Source organism: Procambarus clarkii, chromosome 11 (assembly GCF_040958095.1).
Source record: "Procambarus clarkii isolate CNS0578487 chromosome 11, FALCON_Pclarkii_2.0, whole genome shotgun sequence".
NCBI lineage: Eukaryota > Metazoa > Arthropoda > Malacostraca > Decapoda > Cambaridae > Procambarus > Procambarus clarkii.
In genome coordinates this window covers 32848172-32865671 of record NC_091160.1, presented here as the reverse complement: position 1 = coordinate 32865671, position 17500 = coordinate 32848172, and the positions used below count along the sequence as shown (strand labels likewise).

At 49.7% G+C, this 17500-nt stretch overlaps 2 protein-coding genes across 2 annotated transcripts in view; one reads left to right on the top strand and one right to left on the bottom strand.

Annotated features, from left to right (window-relative positions):
- The window catches only part of LOC123758257 (protein amalgam), a gene marked incomplete in the record, with an annotated part of 95084 nt that overhangs the window by 37386 nt on the left and 40198 nt on the right, over positions 1 to 17500 (bottom strand).
- LOC138363647 (serine/arginine repetitive matrix protein 2-like) lies at positions 5561 to 9724 on the top strand. Its single transcript, XM_069323021.1, has 2 exons — positions 5561 to 5592; positions 6637 to 9724. The coding sequence occupies exons 1-2, from the start codon at positions 5561 to 5563 to the stop codon at positions 9722 to 9724; spliced, it is 3120 nt and encodes a 1039-aa protein (XP_069179122.1).

Sequence of the window (17500 nt, the reverse complement as noted above, 5' to 3'; positions counted from 1 at the left end):
AGAGAGAGAGAGAGAGAGAGAGAGAGAGAGAGAGAGAGAGAGAGAGAGAGAGAGAGAGAGAGAGGTCCAGGCCTCTCACAGGGAACATGGGGATGACGAAGGCTGTACCTGTGAGAGTTTGGTCCACCAGGCTGTTGCTTGGAGCGGCCCGCAGGCCCACATACCCACCACAGCCTGGTTGGTCCGGCACTCCTTGAAGAAAACTATCTAGTTTTCTCTTGAAGATGTCCACGGTTGTTCCGGCAATATTTCTTATGCTCGCTGGGAGGACGTTGAACAACCGCGGACCTCTGATATTTATACAGTGTTCTCTGATTGTGCCTATGGCACCTTTGCTCTTCACTGGTTCTATTCTGCATTTTCTTCCATATCGTTCACTCCAGTATGTTGTTATTTTACTGTGTAGATTTGGTACTTGGCCCTCCAGTATTTTCCAGGTGTATATTATTTGGTATCTCTCTCGTCTCCTTTCTAGTGAGTACATTTGGAGAGCTTTGAGACGATCCCAATAATTTAGGTGCTTTATCTCGTCTATGCGTGCCGTATATGTTCTCTGTATTCCCTCTATTTCAGCAATTTCTCCTGCTCTGAAGGGGGAAGTGAGTACTGAGCAGTACTCGAGACGGGACAACATCTGCAAAGGATGACACGAAGCTGTGACTTGCATTTGAGTCTATATCTGATATGAGAATAAGGAACAGCAGTGGTGCAAGGACTGTACCCTGAGGTACAGAGCTTTTAACTGCGCTCGGACTCGATTTTATAAGGTTGAATGTTACTCTTTGTGTTCTGTTCAACAGAAAACTGAGTATCCAGCGTCCTACTTTACCAGTTATTCCCATTGACCTCATTTGTGTGTGTTCGAACCTACACACCGGCTCAACCTAGCCGTGATGCAGAGTGTTCACCACACATGATCAAAATGTGTCCATGTTTTAATGATAAATGTATGATATTAGTCCATTCCAGCTCTCTCACTCATTAGCGTAATACTTAGCAGGTGTGTGGGGGTTGTCAGCAGGTGTGGGGAGGGGGGGGGGGCTGAAGCAGGTGTGGGGAGGGGGGGGGGCTGAAGCAGGTGTGGGGGGGGGCTGAAGCAGATGTGGGGGGGCTGAAGCAGGTGTGTGGGGTTGTCAGCAGGTGTGAGGGGGCTGAAGCAGGTGTCGGGGGGGCTGAAGCAGGTGTGAAGGGGCTGCAGCAGGTGTGTGTGGGGGGGGGGGAGGGGGGGGGAAGGGGGGGGAGGGGGGGAAAGGGGGGGAGGGGGGGGGTAGAGGGCTATATGCTACAAGAGGTCAACACAATTATCACTACATATGAAGATTGGTCATTGACCTTCCTGGGGCAGTTGGTGGTATTTGAGACTCCTGCTCCACACCTCGTGGTCCAGGCGCTCCGAGGTAGACTTGTCTTAGTCTACACACACCCCAAGTGGACCAGGGTAGACTTGTCTTAGTCTACACACACCCCAAGTGGACCAGGGTAGACTGTCTTTAGTCTACACACACCCCAAGTGGACCAGGGTAGACTGTATACTCACAGCTGTGGTTTATCTTACTATCGTTTATCAAGAGATTGTTGCTGATGGTGAGAGTAACAACAGGCAGTTTGAACAGAGAAAAAAACGAAATTAACCAAGCATATACCCAGCCATTTACGAAACCGGTTCATCTTCCAACAATGATGGCGGCTCTGTTTCCATATATTAAACAATTTACGAGTTTGGAAGCTTTGCAGACTATTGTTATAGTGCCACGGGGCTCTTAACTCTTTAATATATGTTAACAAAGCCGACTTGGTTGAGAAAAGATGGACAGGTTTCGTATGGGATCCACTTGTGTGCTGCACCAGGGGTTAGAGGGGGGGACTGGATGGTACAGTACCATACAGTACAGTTAATAAAAGGAAACATTATTTTACTAAATAATGTATTGGTTTAGAGAGAGAGAGAGAGAGAGAGAGAGAGAGACAGACAGACAGACAGACAGACAGACAGACAGACAGACAGACAGACAGACAGACAGACAGACAGACAGAGGGAAGGGCGACATTCTGAGTGAGGAACGTACCATTGTACCATGGACTATACAGCTGGTGTAGTGGTGAAAGGCTCTCCATTGTGTAGGCTGGTGCTGGGGTGGGGGTGTGGTGGAGAGGGGGAGCATCCGCGGTAGAATTATTTTTTGAGGTTGAGGTGGTGGGGTTGTGTAGATGTGGGGGGGGGGGTAGGTGTGGTGGGGGGGGGGACATGAAGCAGAGTAGTGTAGGGGGTGTTGTATTGTGCAGAGAGAAGTGTAGGGAGGGGGTACAGGGGGGGGGAGTAATTAGAGCCGTCGTGTAGGGAAGGAGTGGTTGAAGATGGTTGACTTGACGTGGTATTGTTGTTGCATTTCACAAGACAGTAAATACACATTATACAATAACCTGCTACCAAACATTATACACTAAGCCTCAAACACCAATTATACACCATTTTGGTGGGTAATTTTCCCAGGTCGCTCGACCACGTGGCTTGTGTTTACATTTCTTCCCGCCACAATGTCCCGTATGTCAATGTTATTGTTGTGAGAGCGTCGGCGCGCGCATCACCGTCTAACAGCTGATATATGCGCCGTACGCATTCACTATGCGCTTTTGGAGCTCATGCGTTAATTTTCAGAGAACGTGAGGCACATACGTGTATCCACCTATTTGTCCATTGCGGTGGTTGAGCTTTAGATCCTGGGTTCCGCCTTTCCAGCTGTCGGTCGTGTTTCATAGTGTGTGGTGACACGTTCATTGAGAGATTGGTATATGTTGATTAATAATAAATAGGAATATTTGTTTCCCCGTGAGAATGAGTGTGTTCACCTGTGTGTATGTGTGTGTGTGTGTGTGTGTGTGTGTGTGCAGGGTCGAGTATCGGCTCCTGGGCCCCGCCTTACCAGTCTGTAAGTTGTCAGTTGCAGCAACTTACGACAATCTTGTTCTGAGTGTCTCTCTCTCTCTCTCTCTCTCTCTCTCTCTCTCTCTCTTTCTCTCTCTCTCTCTCTCTCTCTCTCTCTCTCTCTCTCTCTCTCTCTCTCTCTCTCTCTCTCTCTGTCTCTCTCTCTCTCACATTCATTCCTCACACCAGAGGAATACGGATTGTATTGCCTGCACTCTAGAGAATCAGAGGGATGACTCACAGGGAACGACGAAGTCAACGACAGCCTTAAGAAGAGCCTTACCTCTACCCAGTGTCCAGCAGAGAGAGAGCCTCATCTTACGACAATCTTGTTCTGAGTGTCTCTCTCTCTCTCTCTCTCTCTCTCTCTCTGTCTCTCTCTCTCTCTCTCTGTCTCTCTCTCTCTCACATTCATTCCTCACACCAGAGGAATACGGATTGTATTGCCTGCACTCTAGAGAATCAGAGGGATGACTCACAGGGAACGACGAAGTCAACGACAGCCTTAAGAAGAGCCTTACCTCTACCCAGTGTCCAGCAGAGAGAGAGCCTCATCTTCGGATGTGTGGTAATGCGGTCACACACGGAGACGAATCAGACAGGTACAGAGAAATAGATGACCAGTCCACCTTACTTGCCAGAGGGTCCAAAACCCCTTGGTCCAGGAGGAGAGAGTGCACGGAGCTCTCACAATGCTCTGGGTTCCAGGCTCATCGAAGCATGAGACCCAAGAGCAGCCAGCTTCCTTTTTCAGCGCCTCAGTGGGGTGATCCAGAGAGGGATTGCCACCTACATCCTGGGGTTCCTGGCCGGCTCCAGGGCAGGTCAGGGTAATTTACAGCTTCTAGACAAAGTTCCTCGTATAGGCCTCTTGCTCGCCACATTTTGTAACCTGTCAGTTATGTAACTGTGTCAGCTTGTATGATAAAGTGTATAATAATACAAAACGGATGGTAGGAGAAGCAAATACTCATACGTATCAAAATCAAGCCTCCAGTTTTCATTGAGTGCTCTCTATTTTCTTTTCCGAGGCCATGGGTCCCCACAATTACACGAGCATCTACCTTTATATATATATATATATATATATGATATACATATTGTATACATGAATGTGGGAATATGCAGGAGTATACAGAGGTAGAGAGAAAGGTGTGCATGTGTGTACAAACACGCCTGGTCACCCCGGCTGGCCTCTGGTAGTTAAACTAACTGACTAACTGTCCTCATCCTGTACAGGACGTGAGGGAGGTGTTGAACACCACGCGGGCCTCCCTCTCTCTCTCCCCTCACTACATACTCCTCATATATATATATATATATATATATATATATATATATATATATATATATATATATATATATATATATATATATATATATATATATATATATGCAATTGACGATCACAAAACACTGATCATTTTTATGCGGAAAATCCACAGAGAACTGTGAAAGGAAGTGAACGTTTCGGCCTGATTAAAGTCGTTGTCAACACCAGACTGACTAGAGGAGAGAGAGAGAGGGTACAGGCCAACACCTGGAACCTGACCAACCCATCTCTAGGGAAAGAATTGACCAGAAACAGGTATAGCTTAGAATAGTCAAAAAGGATTAAGCAGTCAGAGAATAAGGATGAAAGATTAAAGATAAGCCTCATGAACACACCATATATGAATATAATATTGTAATGAGACATTGTAAGCCTCTATCAGAGTTTTTTCTTAAACTGTTGTGCAATATTATAACTTAAAAATGGGTCAAGTTTATACATACCAGTACTAACATTAAGAAGATTTGGACACTGATTAGAGCAGACTCAATCAAATTCCGTTCCACGAAACCACCACAATTGGTAATGCTTTTCGCCCCATTCCAGTTAATAATGTGATCGCATAAACTCGTGTGTAGATACAATGCGTTAGACGCTTGGGCATTTCTAATACTATAAGCATGTTGTCACAACCGCAATTGTAAGGACTTTTCTATTTGTCCAACATATATATAAAAGAGAAGGGTATCCACCTGGAGAGAGAGGGCAGTACCCGCTCCACACCCGCACAGTCACCAACCCGCACTAGCCACTCTGGCCACCAGCTGCTCTATACATTACTGGGCATCACTCACGCACGTGCACACACCTCCACCAGGATGTGCGTATTTACCTATATGTGCCCCGGCAGGATCGAACATGAGCTCTTGGACGCCGCCTTTCTAACTGACGGATGTCTAACGCAATGATCATGTCCTCGTACCCACTATCATGTCTATTTCTTAAATTATTAATTGAGTTTGCTTCTATGCAACCTGTTTCTTTAGTTCATTCCATTTTCCTATTAATCTTAAAGAAAGCTAAGAGAAAGCTACAAGAAAGCTAAAAGAAAGCTTTCTAATTCTCTACGACTCGCCTGGGTCTCAAGCCTCCACCCTTGTCCACTTGTTCCATTGGTATTCATTGCGAACATTTCATCTTGTACCACATTTTTTTAATCCCGCTTAAGTATTTTATACGTGTCGTCAGGTTTAGTTCTTTCAGTCTCTCTTCATACACAGTCCCGCGCAGTTCCATGATGAGAATTGTTGTAAACTTCTGATACTTTTATGGTGTCATGAGTTTGTTTAGGTGGGAGCTGCACGATGGGGGCGTCATACTCTGAGACTGGTCTCACGTAGGTGTGTGTGTGTGTGTGTGTGTGTGTGTGTGTTTACTAGTTGTGTTTTTGCGGGGGTTGAGCTTTGCTCTTTCGGCCCGCCTCTCAACTGTCAATCAACTGTTTACTAACTAACTACTAACTTACTATTTTTTTATTTATTTTTTTCCCACACCACACACACACCCCAGGAAGCAGCCCGTGACAGCTGACTAACTCCCAGGTACCTATTTACTGCTAGGTAACAGGGGCACTTAGGGTGAAAGAAACTTTGCCCATTTGTTTCTGCCTCGTGCGGGAATCGAACCAGCGCCACAGAATTACGAGTCCTGCGCGCTATCCACCAGGCTACGAGGCCCCTGTGTGTGTGTGTGCGTGCGTGCGTTACGTCTGAAGAGCTAACAAACCGTGGAGGGTTATTAAGGCTGTGACAATAGTTCAGTCACCAACCAGCCAATTGTTCAAGTCTTTAGCAATATGTATACCTCCCTCTGTGTGTGTATGTATACCTCCCTCTGTGTGTGTATGTATACCTCCCTCTGTGTGTGTATGTATACCTCCCTCTGTGTGTGTCTGTATACCTCCCTCTGTGTCTGTATACCTCCCTGTGTATGTATATATACCTCCCTGTGTATATTTAATACAGCTTTTAACGCTAACTTTTCTACATATAAATCCCAGTACATCATTAGTCTTATTTCCAAGGGGGGGAGGGGGCATGAGGGAGGGAGTGTGGACACCGCTGAATGACCTCACAAGCGTCAACTCTGACCCTCCAGTTACAGCCCCGAAGTCCACAACGGGATCACCATAGACCGTGCTACCTGGAACTTTTTTGTTCCTAGTAGCTGAATCTTAAACAACAACTCTGACCCCTCAGTCACTCCCATGTGGAAGGAGTTCCCACAAGAGATAGACTCACGTTCTTCCTCTATCGATGTCTATCAGGCCGCCACAATAGACTCTTATCTATCGACTCTGGTGTTAATGGCTTGTGATAACATTTTCCAATTGTCTCTGGAAGTTTTATATATATTTCTGGCGGTGGTTATCTGCCCTCAGAGGTCGTCGTCACTATCACTGGCCCCAGAGGTCGTGCTCACTATCACCAGCCCCAGAGGTCGTCTTCACTATCACCAGCCCCAGAGGTCGTCTTCACTATCACCAGCCCAAGAGGTCGTGCTCACTATCACCGGCCCCAGAGGTCGTGCTCACTATCACCAGCCCCAGAGGTCGTCTTCACTATCACCAGCCCAAGAGGTCGTGCTCACTATCACCGGCCCCAGAGGTCGTGCTCACTATCACCGGCCCCAGAGGTCGTGCTCACTATCACCGGCCCCAGAGGTCGTGCTCACTATCACCGGCCCCAGAGGTCGTGCTCACTATCACCAGCCCCAGAGGTCGTTCTCACTATCACCGGCCCCAGAGGTCGTCCTCACTATCACCGGCCCCAGAGGTCGTGCTCACTATCACCATCCTCAGAGGTCGTTCTCACTATCACCGGCCCCAGAGGTCGTGTTCACTATCACCAGCCCCAGAGGTCGTGCTCACTATCACCATCCTCAGAGGTCGTTCTCACTATCACCGGCCCCAGAGGTCGTGTTCACTATCACCAGCCCCAGAGGTCGTGCTCACTATCACCAGCCCCAGAGGTCGTGCTCACTATCACCAGCCCCAGAGGTCGTTCTCACTATCACCGGCCCCAGAGGTCGTGTTCACTATCACCGGCCCCAGAGGTCGTGCTCACTATCACCAGCCCCAGAGGTCGTGCTCACTATCACCAGCCCCAGAGGTCGTTCTCACTATCACCGGCCCCAGAGGTCGTGTTCACTATCACCGGCCTCAGAGGTCGTCGTCACCATCACCGGCCCCAGAGGTCGTGCTCACTATCACCGGCCCCAGAGGTCGTCCTCACTATCACTGGCCCCAGAGGTCGTGCTCACTATCACCATCCTCAGAGGTCGTTCTCACTATCACCGGCCCCAGAGGTCGTGCTCACTATCACCAGCCCCAGAGGTCGTGCTCACTATCACCGGCCCCAGAGGTCGTCCTCACTATCACCGGCCCCAGAGGTCGTGCTCACTATCACCAGCCCCAGAGGTCGTTCTCACTATCACCGGCCCCAGAGGTCGTGCTCACTATCACCGGCCCCAGAGGTCGTCCTCACTATCACCAGCCCCAGAGGTCGTGCTCACTATCACCAGCCCCAGAGGTCGTTCTCACTATCACCGGCCCCAGAGGTCGTGTTCACTATCACCGGCCTCAGAGGTCGTCGTCACCATCACCGGCCCCAGAGGTCGTGCTCACTATCACCGGCCCCAGAGGTCGTCCTCACTATCACCAGCCCCAGAGGTCGTGCTCACTATCACCGGCCCCAGAGGTCGTCCTCACTATCACTGGCCCCAGAGGTCGTGCTCACTATCACCATCCTCAGAGGTCGTTCTCACTATCACCGGCCCCAGAGGTCGTCCTCACTATCACCAGCCCCAGAGGTCGTGCTCACTATCACCATCCTCAGAGGTCGTTCTCACTATCACCGGCCCCAGAGGTCGTGCTCACTATCACCATCCTCAGAGGTCGTTCTCACTATCACCGGCCCCAGAGGTCGTGTTCACTATCACCAGCCCCAGAGGTCGTGCTCACTATCACCATCCTCAGAGGTCGTTCTCACTATCACCGGCCCCAGAGGTCGTGTTCACTATCACCAGCCCCAGAGGTCGTGCTCACTATCACCAGCCCCAGAGGTCGTGCTCACTATCACCAGCCCCAGAGGTCGTTCTCACTATCACCGGCCCCAGAGGTCGTGTTCACTATCACCGGCCCCAGAGGTCGTGCTCACTATCACCAGCCCCAGAGGTCGTGCTCACTATCACCAGCCCCAGAGGTCGTTCTCACTATCACCGGCCCCAGAGGTCGTGTTCACTATCACCGGCCTCAGAGGTCGTCGTCACCATCACCGGCCCCAGAGGTCGTGCTCACTATCACCGGCCCCAGAGGTCGTCCTCACTATCACTGGCCCCAGAGGTCGTGCTCACTATCACCATCCTCAGAGGTCGTTCTCACTATCACCGGCCCCAGAGGTCGTGCTCACTATCACCAGCCCCAGAGGTCGTGCTCACTATCACCGGCCCCAGAGGTCGTCCTCACTATCACCGGCCCCAGAGGTCGTGCTCACTATCACCAGCCCCAGAGGTCGTTCTCACTATCACCGGCCCCAGAGGTCGTGCTCACTATCACCGGCCCCAGAGGTCGTCCTCACTATCACCAGCCCCAGAGGTCGTGCTCACTATCACCAGCCCCAGAGGTCGTTCTCACTATCACCGGCCCCAGAGGTCGTGTTCACTATCACCGGCCTCAGAGGTCGTCGTCACCATCACCGGCCCCAGAGGTCGTGCTCACTATCACCGGCCCCAGAGGTCGTCCTCACTATCACCAGCCCCAGAGGTCGTGCTCACTATCACCGGCCCCAGAGGTCGTCCTCACTATCACTGGCCCCAGAGGTCGTGCTCACTATCACCATCCTCAGAGGTCGTTCTCACTATCACCGGCCCCAGAGGTCGTCCTCACTATCACCAGCCCCAGAGGTCGTGCTCACTATCACCATCCTCAGAGGTCGTTCTCACTATCACCGGCCCCAGAGGTCGTGCTCACTATCACCATCCTCAGAGGTCGTTCTCACTATCACCGGCCCCAGAGGTCGTCCTCACTATCACCAGCCCCAGAGGTCGTGCTCACTATCACCGGCCCCAGAGGTCGTCCTCACTATCACCGGCCCCAGAGGTCGTCCTCACTATCACCAGCTCCAGAGGTCGTCCTCACTATCACCAGCCCCAGAGGTCGTGCTCACTATCACCGGCCCCAGAGGTCGTGCTCACTATCACCGGCCCCAGAGGTCGTCCTCACTATCACCACCCCCCAGAGGTCGTCCTCACTATCACCAGCTCCAGAGGTCGTCCTCACTATCACCAGCCCCAGAGGTCGTGCTCACTATCACCGGCCCCAGAGGTCGTGCTCACTATCACCGGCCCCAGAGGTCGTCCTCACTATCACCACCCCCCAGAGGTCGTCCTCACTATCACCAACAGCAGCTGGACTCAGTTTTGTCCTGATTCTTGGTACTTCTCACAACAGTTTTATTGATCAGATTTAAAAAATTTCCCTTGAAAATGATTTTTATTTACTGTGTTTTAATCTTTTGTTTTAACCTGCTTTTTTTACTTGGTTATCTCCGTTTGCTGTTATCACTTTGCTATAGTAAGATATCATGTTGGTCTCTATGATGCGTGGAAGACTGAAATTACTATTGATAATGATAGTAAAATGGTCCTTATAGCCTTAATACATATAATACAATACTTTTAATACATATAATACAATACTTATAATACATATAATACTTATATAATAATATAATATAATACTTATAATAAAAAATACTTATAATACAGTGTATTAATTAACATTTCCAGTTCTCGGCTACAGCAACCTCGAGTATTGAACTCAGGCGTGCATCAGTAGGTTCAGAAGTAAGCTGAAGATTTGTTTCATTACAGAGAAGAGCGGATGATAGACACACACACATAGCCTTCCAGACATGGACATAATATTCAGGACAAATTTTCACATTTTCCCTTAAAGTGGACTTATATTGTAAGTCATTAATTATTTATAAGTGAAGAAAATTTTGTGTTTAGGGTGTATAAAGTTTTTAGTAAATAGGTACCTGGGAGTTAGTCAGCTGTCACGGACTGCTTCCTGGGGGGTGGAGGCCTGGTCGAGGACCGGGCCGCGGGGATACTAAAGCCCCCGAAATCATCTCAAGATAACCTCAAGAAGATAACGTCGTTAGAGAATGGGTACAATAGTGATGCAGAAGCAAGCAACGTTGAACTCTAATGAGCCTTTCGGAAATTTTAAAGTTGGGAAAATGTGTCTAAAGATTGCAAGTTGCAAGTAGGATATCAGTTGTTATCTTTAGTAGGATATCAGTTTAGGATATCAGTTGTTATCTTTAGTAGGATATCAGTTGTTATCTTTAGTAGGACATCAGTTGTTATCTTTAGTAGGATATCAGTTGTTATCTTTAGTAGGATATCAGTTGTTATCTTTAGTAGGACATCAGTTGTTATCTTTAGTAGGATATCAGTTGTTATCTTTAGTAGGATATCAGTTGTTATCTTTAGTAGGATATCAGTTGTTATCTTTAACTACACAGCGAGTAGTTGTGGATAACGTAATGGAAATTGTGGAACTCAGTTTAGGATTCACAACCGATAGTTCCTATTTTACCCTGGCTTCCATACCATGATCCACCAGACTGTGGTGGTCTGCCACAGTGTGTGGGGGGGGGGGGAGCCACTAAGGCCCCCCCCCCACCTACAACCATTGTTACATCCGGAGGTAATCCGGTAATTATAGATCATTAAGGGACCGGTGTTCAACGAGGCTGTTATTATACAATGATAGAACTGTTATAGATCGTTTTGTTGTTGTTGTATTTTATTTGTTGAGTCTATAGATCACAAACAATTGCTATATGGTGATTGTTAATTCCTATGTGTTTGTTGGTTATCTTGAGGTTATCTTGAGATGATTTCGGGGCTTTTTAGTGTCCCCGCGGCCCGGTCCTCGACCAGGCCTCCTCCACCCCCAGGAAGCAGCCCGTGACAGCTGACTAACTCCCAGGTACCTATTTTACTGCTAGGTAACATGGTGGCATAGGGTGAAAGAAACTCTGCCCCATTGTTTCTCGCCTGGGATCGAACCCGGGACCACAGGATCACAAGTCCAGCGTGCTGTCCGCTCGGCCGACCAGGCTCCCAGGGATGCTTGAGGGATGAACCATAGCTCTTGGGTCCCGGCTCTCAACACACACACACACACACACACACACACACACACACACACACACACACACACACACACACACACACACACACACACAGACACACACACACACACACACACAGACACACACACACACACAGACACACACACACACACACACACACACACACACACACACACACACACACACACACACACACACACACACACACACAGACACACACACACACACACACACACACAGACACACACACACACACACACACACACACACACACACACACACACACACACACACACACACACACAGACACACACACACACACACACAGACACACACACACACACACACACACACACACACACACACACACACACACACACACAGACACACACACACACACACACACAGACACACACACACACACACACACACACACACACACACACACACACACACACACACACACACACACACAGACACACACACACACACACACACACACACACACACACACACACACACACACACACACACACACACACACACACACACACACACACACACACACACACACAATAAACAAATTAACAAAAACATTGTTTTGTTTATATATATGGTGCAAAATAGTGAAATGTAATTGTTTTGATAGTGAAGTGAACAGTCACCAGAGCAGCGTGACAGTTAGACTGTCAGTGTAGACAGATGACCGTCACTTTGATCTTTAAGATGAATGAACTATCTCCTCAACCACCCGAAGGTTAAACTACTCAATCATTTACCTCATCCATCAGGCCGTTTCCAAACCATCAGTGCATAGTTACAAGACGGCTCCAATGGCTGTAGACTGCATACCACCAATTACTTGCCTTAACTACTCGAAATATCACAATTCACCTCGAGGTAGAAAAAAACAAAACTCTCCACACTGGCAACACCGCGAGCGCAAGAAATGCCAACTTTTGTGCACTTGTTAATTGTAAGAGACTTATGAGGGCCTCTTAAGTGAATTGGTAGTTACGAGAGGCGGCAGGTGAGGTGTAAGTGCCTCAAGTGGCACTTAACGACTGTGAGTGTGTATCAGTGTTCGTAATGTCAAACAACGCGGGTTGGTCTTCAATAGCATTTTGTTACTGTTACTAGCACTCAATAATTTAGATTTATCGAGTAGGATGTCGGGCCGCAGGGTGTGTGTGTGTGGGGGGGGGGGGGGTGCGTGTGTGTGTGGGTGTGTGTGTGTGTGTGTGTGTGTGTGTGGGTGTGTGTGTGTGGGTGTGTGTGTGTGTGTGGGGGGGGGGGGTGCGTGTGTGTGTGTGGGTGTGTGTGTGTGTGTGTGTGTGTGTGTGTGGGGGGGGGGGTGCGTGTGTGTGTGTGGGTGTGTGTGTGTGTGTGTGTGTGTGTGTGTGTGTGTGTGTGTGTGTGTGTGTGTGTTAGAGAGAAATATATGTAGCAGACATAATAGAGGAAATATAAATTGGTCAGAAAGGCGGGGTCCAAGAGCTAAATATCTCGATTCTGCAGACACATATAGTCACATACACACACACACACACACACACACACACACACACACACACACACACACACACACACACACACACACACCTCACGGCACTGAAAGACAGAAGAGCCAGAGAAGACATGATTACAACATATAAAATTCTCAGAGGAATTAACAGGATAGATAAGAACATTATTTAACACAAAGGAGCACACGAACAAGGGAACACAGATGGAAACTGAGTACCCACATGACCCACAGAGACATTAAACAAAATCTCAATATCAGAGTAGTTAATAAATGGAATGCATTAGGCAGTGATGTAGTGGAGGCTGACTCCATACACAGTTTCAAATAGACTTTCCACCCCCTCCACTGTCAACTACCCCTCCACTTTCCCTCCCACCGTCAATACCCCCCTTCAACTACCCCCCACACCTGCCCCCCCCCTCCACCGCCCCCACTCCAAACCTGTTAACAGTTTTAACCAACAAGTTCAAGAGAGGGAGAGTGAGGGGTCGCAGCTGCCGATAATGTGCCCAGTTGTTCTGACAGTTCATTTCTTAATATATAGTGGAAGTCAGAGGAACCTGGTATGGTTGTGTGTGGTACTGGTATGGTTGTGTGGTAGTGGTATGGTTGTGTTGTGGTACTGGTATGGTTGTGTGGTAGTGGTATGGTTGTGTGTGGTACTGGTATGGGGCTAGGACACGGGGACACGGGTGGGGCAGATACAGGGGGGGGGGGGGTAGGACACATACAGGACACATTTGGTATGATAATAGAGGGCGCCATCTATCGGCAGTATCAGAGGTTGTGTCAAAGGTCCATAGCTCACTCTGGCCGGGGACTCTCTCACGGCACATCAATAACATGCGGGTAGGCTGTGTGGGTCTGGCCTATGGTGGTGTGGTAGTGTGATGTGTGGTGTGGTGTGGTGTGTGGTAGTGGTGTGGTGTGTGGTAGTGGTGTGGTGTGGTGTGTGGTGTGGTGTGGTGTGTGGTAGTGGTGTGTGGTAGTGGTGTAGTGTGTGGTGTGGGTCTGGCCTATGGTGTGGTGTGGTGTGTGGTAGTGGTGTGTGGTAGTGGTGTAGTGTGTGGTGTGGTGTGGTGTGTGGTGTGGTGTGTGGTAGTGGTGTGGTGTGTGGTAGTGGTGTGGTGTGGTGTGTGGTGTGGTGTGTGGTAGTGGTGTAGTGTGTGGTGTGGGTCTGGCCTATGGTGTGGTGTGGTGTGTGGTAGTGGTGTGGTGTGTGGTAGTGGTGTGGTGTGTGGTAGTGGTGTGGTGTGTGGTGTGGGTCTGGCCTATGGTGTGGTGTGGTGTGGTGTGTGGTAGTGGTATGGTGTGTGGTGTGGGTCTGGCCTATGGTGTGGTGTGGTGTGGTGTGTGGTAGTGGTGTGGTGTGGTGTGTGGTAGTGGTGTGGTGTGTGGTAGTGGTGTGGTGTGTGGTGTGGGTCTGGCCTATGGTGTGGTGTGGTGTGGTGTGTAGTAGTGGTGTGGTGTGTGGTAGTGGTGTGGTGTGTGGTAGTGGTGTGTGGTAGTGGTGTGGTGTGTGGTAGTGGTGTAGTGTGTGGTGTGGTGTGTGGTAGTGGTGTAGTGTGTGGTGTGTGGTAGTGGTGTAGTGTGTGGTGTGGGTCTGGCCTATGGTGTGGTGTGGTGTGGTAGTGTGTTGTGTGGTAGTGGTGTGGTGTGTGGTAGTGGTGTAGTGTGTGGTGTGGTGTGTGGTAGTGGTGTAGTGTGTGGTGTGGGTCTGGCCTATGGTGTGGTGTGGTGTGGTAGTGTGTTGTCTGGTAGTGGTGTGGTGTGTGGTAGTGGTGTAGTGTGTGGTGTGGTGTGTGGTAGTGGTGTAGTGTGTGGTGTGGTGTGATGTGTGGTAGTGGTGTGTGGTGTGGTGTGGTGTGGTGTGGTGTAGTGGGGTGGTGTGGTGTGTGGTAGTGGTGTGTGGTAGTGTGGTGTGGTGTGTGGTGTGGTGTGTGGTATGGTGTGTGGTAGTGTGGAGTGGTGTGGTGTGGTAGTGTGGTGTAGTGTGTGGTGTGTGGTGTGGTGTGTTGTAGTGGTGTGGTGTGGTGTAGTGCAGTGATGCCGTGTGGTGTATACACTTCACTACACTGAAGTCTACTTTACTGGACTTGACATTGGACATTATTGGACTTGAGTAAGGTGGACTTGAGCTATGAATACTGAGAGGTGTTGTCCATGACGGCCGGCTCATCAAGGCCGGCCAGGTGTCACTCTAGCTGTCACGCTGTCAACATTCTCACCTGATTCCTGGCCAAATATGTTTGGTAGGACGGCTGTCGCCTGGCCTCAGGTGACCTGAGGTGACCTCTAGTGACCTGTGGTGACCTCTGGTGACCTGAGGTGACCTTTGGTGACCTCTGGTGACCTGTGGTGACGTGTGTTGACCCCTGGTGACCTGAGGTGACCTGAGGAGACCTGTGGTGACCTGTGTTGGTCTGAGGTGACCTCTGGTGACCTCTGGTGACCTGAGGTGACCTCTCATTACCTCTGATGACCTCTGGTGACCTGAGGTGACCTGTGGTGACCTGAGGTGACCTGTGGTGACCTGAGGTGACCACTGGTGACCTGGGGTGACCTCTGGTGACCTCTAGTGACCTCTGATGACCTCTGGTGACCAGGGGTAACTTTTGGAACCTCTCAGCTCTTAAACTAACAGATTAAGAGCTGTGATATGAGACAGACTAAGAGCTGGGATACGAGAAGGAGAGAAGGACCGGTACCGAACCACTTGGGCCGTCGGGGACCGAACAGCGACGCTCACAACCGCTCACAACCGCTAACAACCGCTCACAACCGCTCACAACCGCTAACAACTGCTCACAACCGCTCACAACCGCTAACAACCGCTAACAACCGCTCACAACCGCTAACAACCGCTAACAACAGCTCACAACCGCTCACAACCGCTAACAACCGCTCACAACCGCTCACAACCGCTAACAACCGCTAACAACAGCTCACAACCGCTAACAACCGCTAACAACCGCTCACAACCGCTCACAACCGCTCACAACCGCTAACAACTGCTCACAACCGCTCACAACCGCTCACAACCGCTCACAACCGCTCACAACCGCTAACAACCGCTAACAACCGCTAACAACCAGCCCCAAATACATAATACAACCAAATACAACCGACCGCCAAACTTGACTCACGAGTTAACAGGCAGCGTTTCAACCCTAAGTTACGACCTAGTATGTTAGGGCTCGTTATATACACGGTGTATGATAGGAGGTGGTGTATGTCCCTCGTATACCCTCACCCCCCCCCGTAGGAGTATATCACTGGGTGTAAGGTATATTCCTCCTCAGAGGATTCTGCCGAAGGCATGATATATTCACCCTTCTGTGTATACGCCGTTGGGGTATGGTATACTCCCCCAGGGCACCACTGGAGTAAGGTATACTCCCCCAGAACACCACTGGAGTAAGGTATACTCCCCAGGGCACCACTGGAGTAAGGTATACTTCCCCAGGGCACCACTGGAGTAAGGTATACTCCCCCAGAACACCACTGGAGTAAGGTATACTCCCCAGGGCACCACTGGAGTAAGGTATACTTCCCCAGGGCACCACTGGAGTAAGGTATACTCCCCCAGAACACCACTGGAGTAAGGTATACTCCCCCAGAACACCACTGAGTAAGGTATACTCCCCAGGGCACCACTGGAGTAAGGTATACTCTCCCAGAGCACCACTGGAGTAAGGTATACTCCCCCAGGGCACCACTGGAGTAAGGTATACTCCCCCAGAACACCACTGGAGTAAGATATACTCCCCAGGGCACCACTGGAGTAAGGTATACTCTCCCAGGGCATCACTGGAGTAAGGTATACTCCCCCAGGGCACCACTGGAGTAAGGTATACTCCCCCAGAACACCACTGGAGTAAAGTATACTCCCCCAGGACACCACTGGAGTAAGGTATACTCCCCCAGAACACCACTGGAGTAAGGTATACTCCCCCAGAACACTACTGGCGTAAGGTATACTCCCCCAGGAGCACCACTGGAGTAAGTTATACTCCCCAGAACACCACTGGAGTAAGGTATACTCCCCCAGAACACCACTGGAGTAAGGTATACTCCCCCAGGGCACCACTAGCGTAAGGTATACTCCCCCAGGGCACCACTGGAGTAAGGTATACTCCCCAGGGCACCACTGGAGTAAGGTATACTCCCCCAGGATACCACTGGAGTAAGGTATACTCCCCAGAGCACCACTGGAGTAAGGTATACTCCCCAGAGCACCACTGGAGTAAGGTATACTCCCCAGAACACCACTGGAGTAAGGTATACTCCCCAGAACACCACTGGAGTAAGGTATACTCTCCCAGGGCACCACTGGAGTAAGGTATACTCCCCCAGAACACCACTGGAGTAAGGTATACTCCCCCAGAACACCACTGGAGTAAGGTATACTCCCCAGGATACCACTGTAGTAAGGTATACTGGTGGAAGGACTTAAAACTTGGAACTGGGTGCTAATTATGGGTCTTATCAATGAACTAAGTCATCTAATTACTCGGAAATTGAGCGATAATTAACCTGACTCAATA

Bases quoted from the DNA above. Each gene is read 5' to 3' on its own strand.
- LOC138363647 (XM_069323021.1), top strand. From the start codon at position 5,561: ATGGGGGCGTCATACTCTGAGACTGGTCTCAC. The intron at 5,593-6,636 runs GTAGGTGTGTGT...ATCTGCCCTCAG, and splicing joins TACTCTGAGACTGGTCTCAC to AGGTCGTCGTCACTATCACT.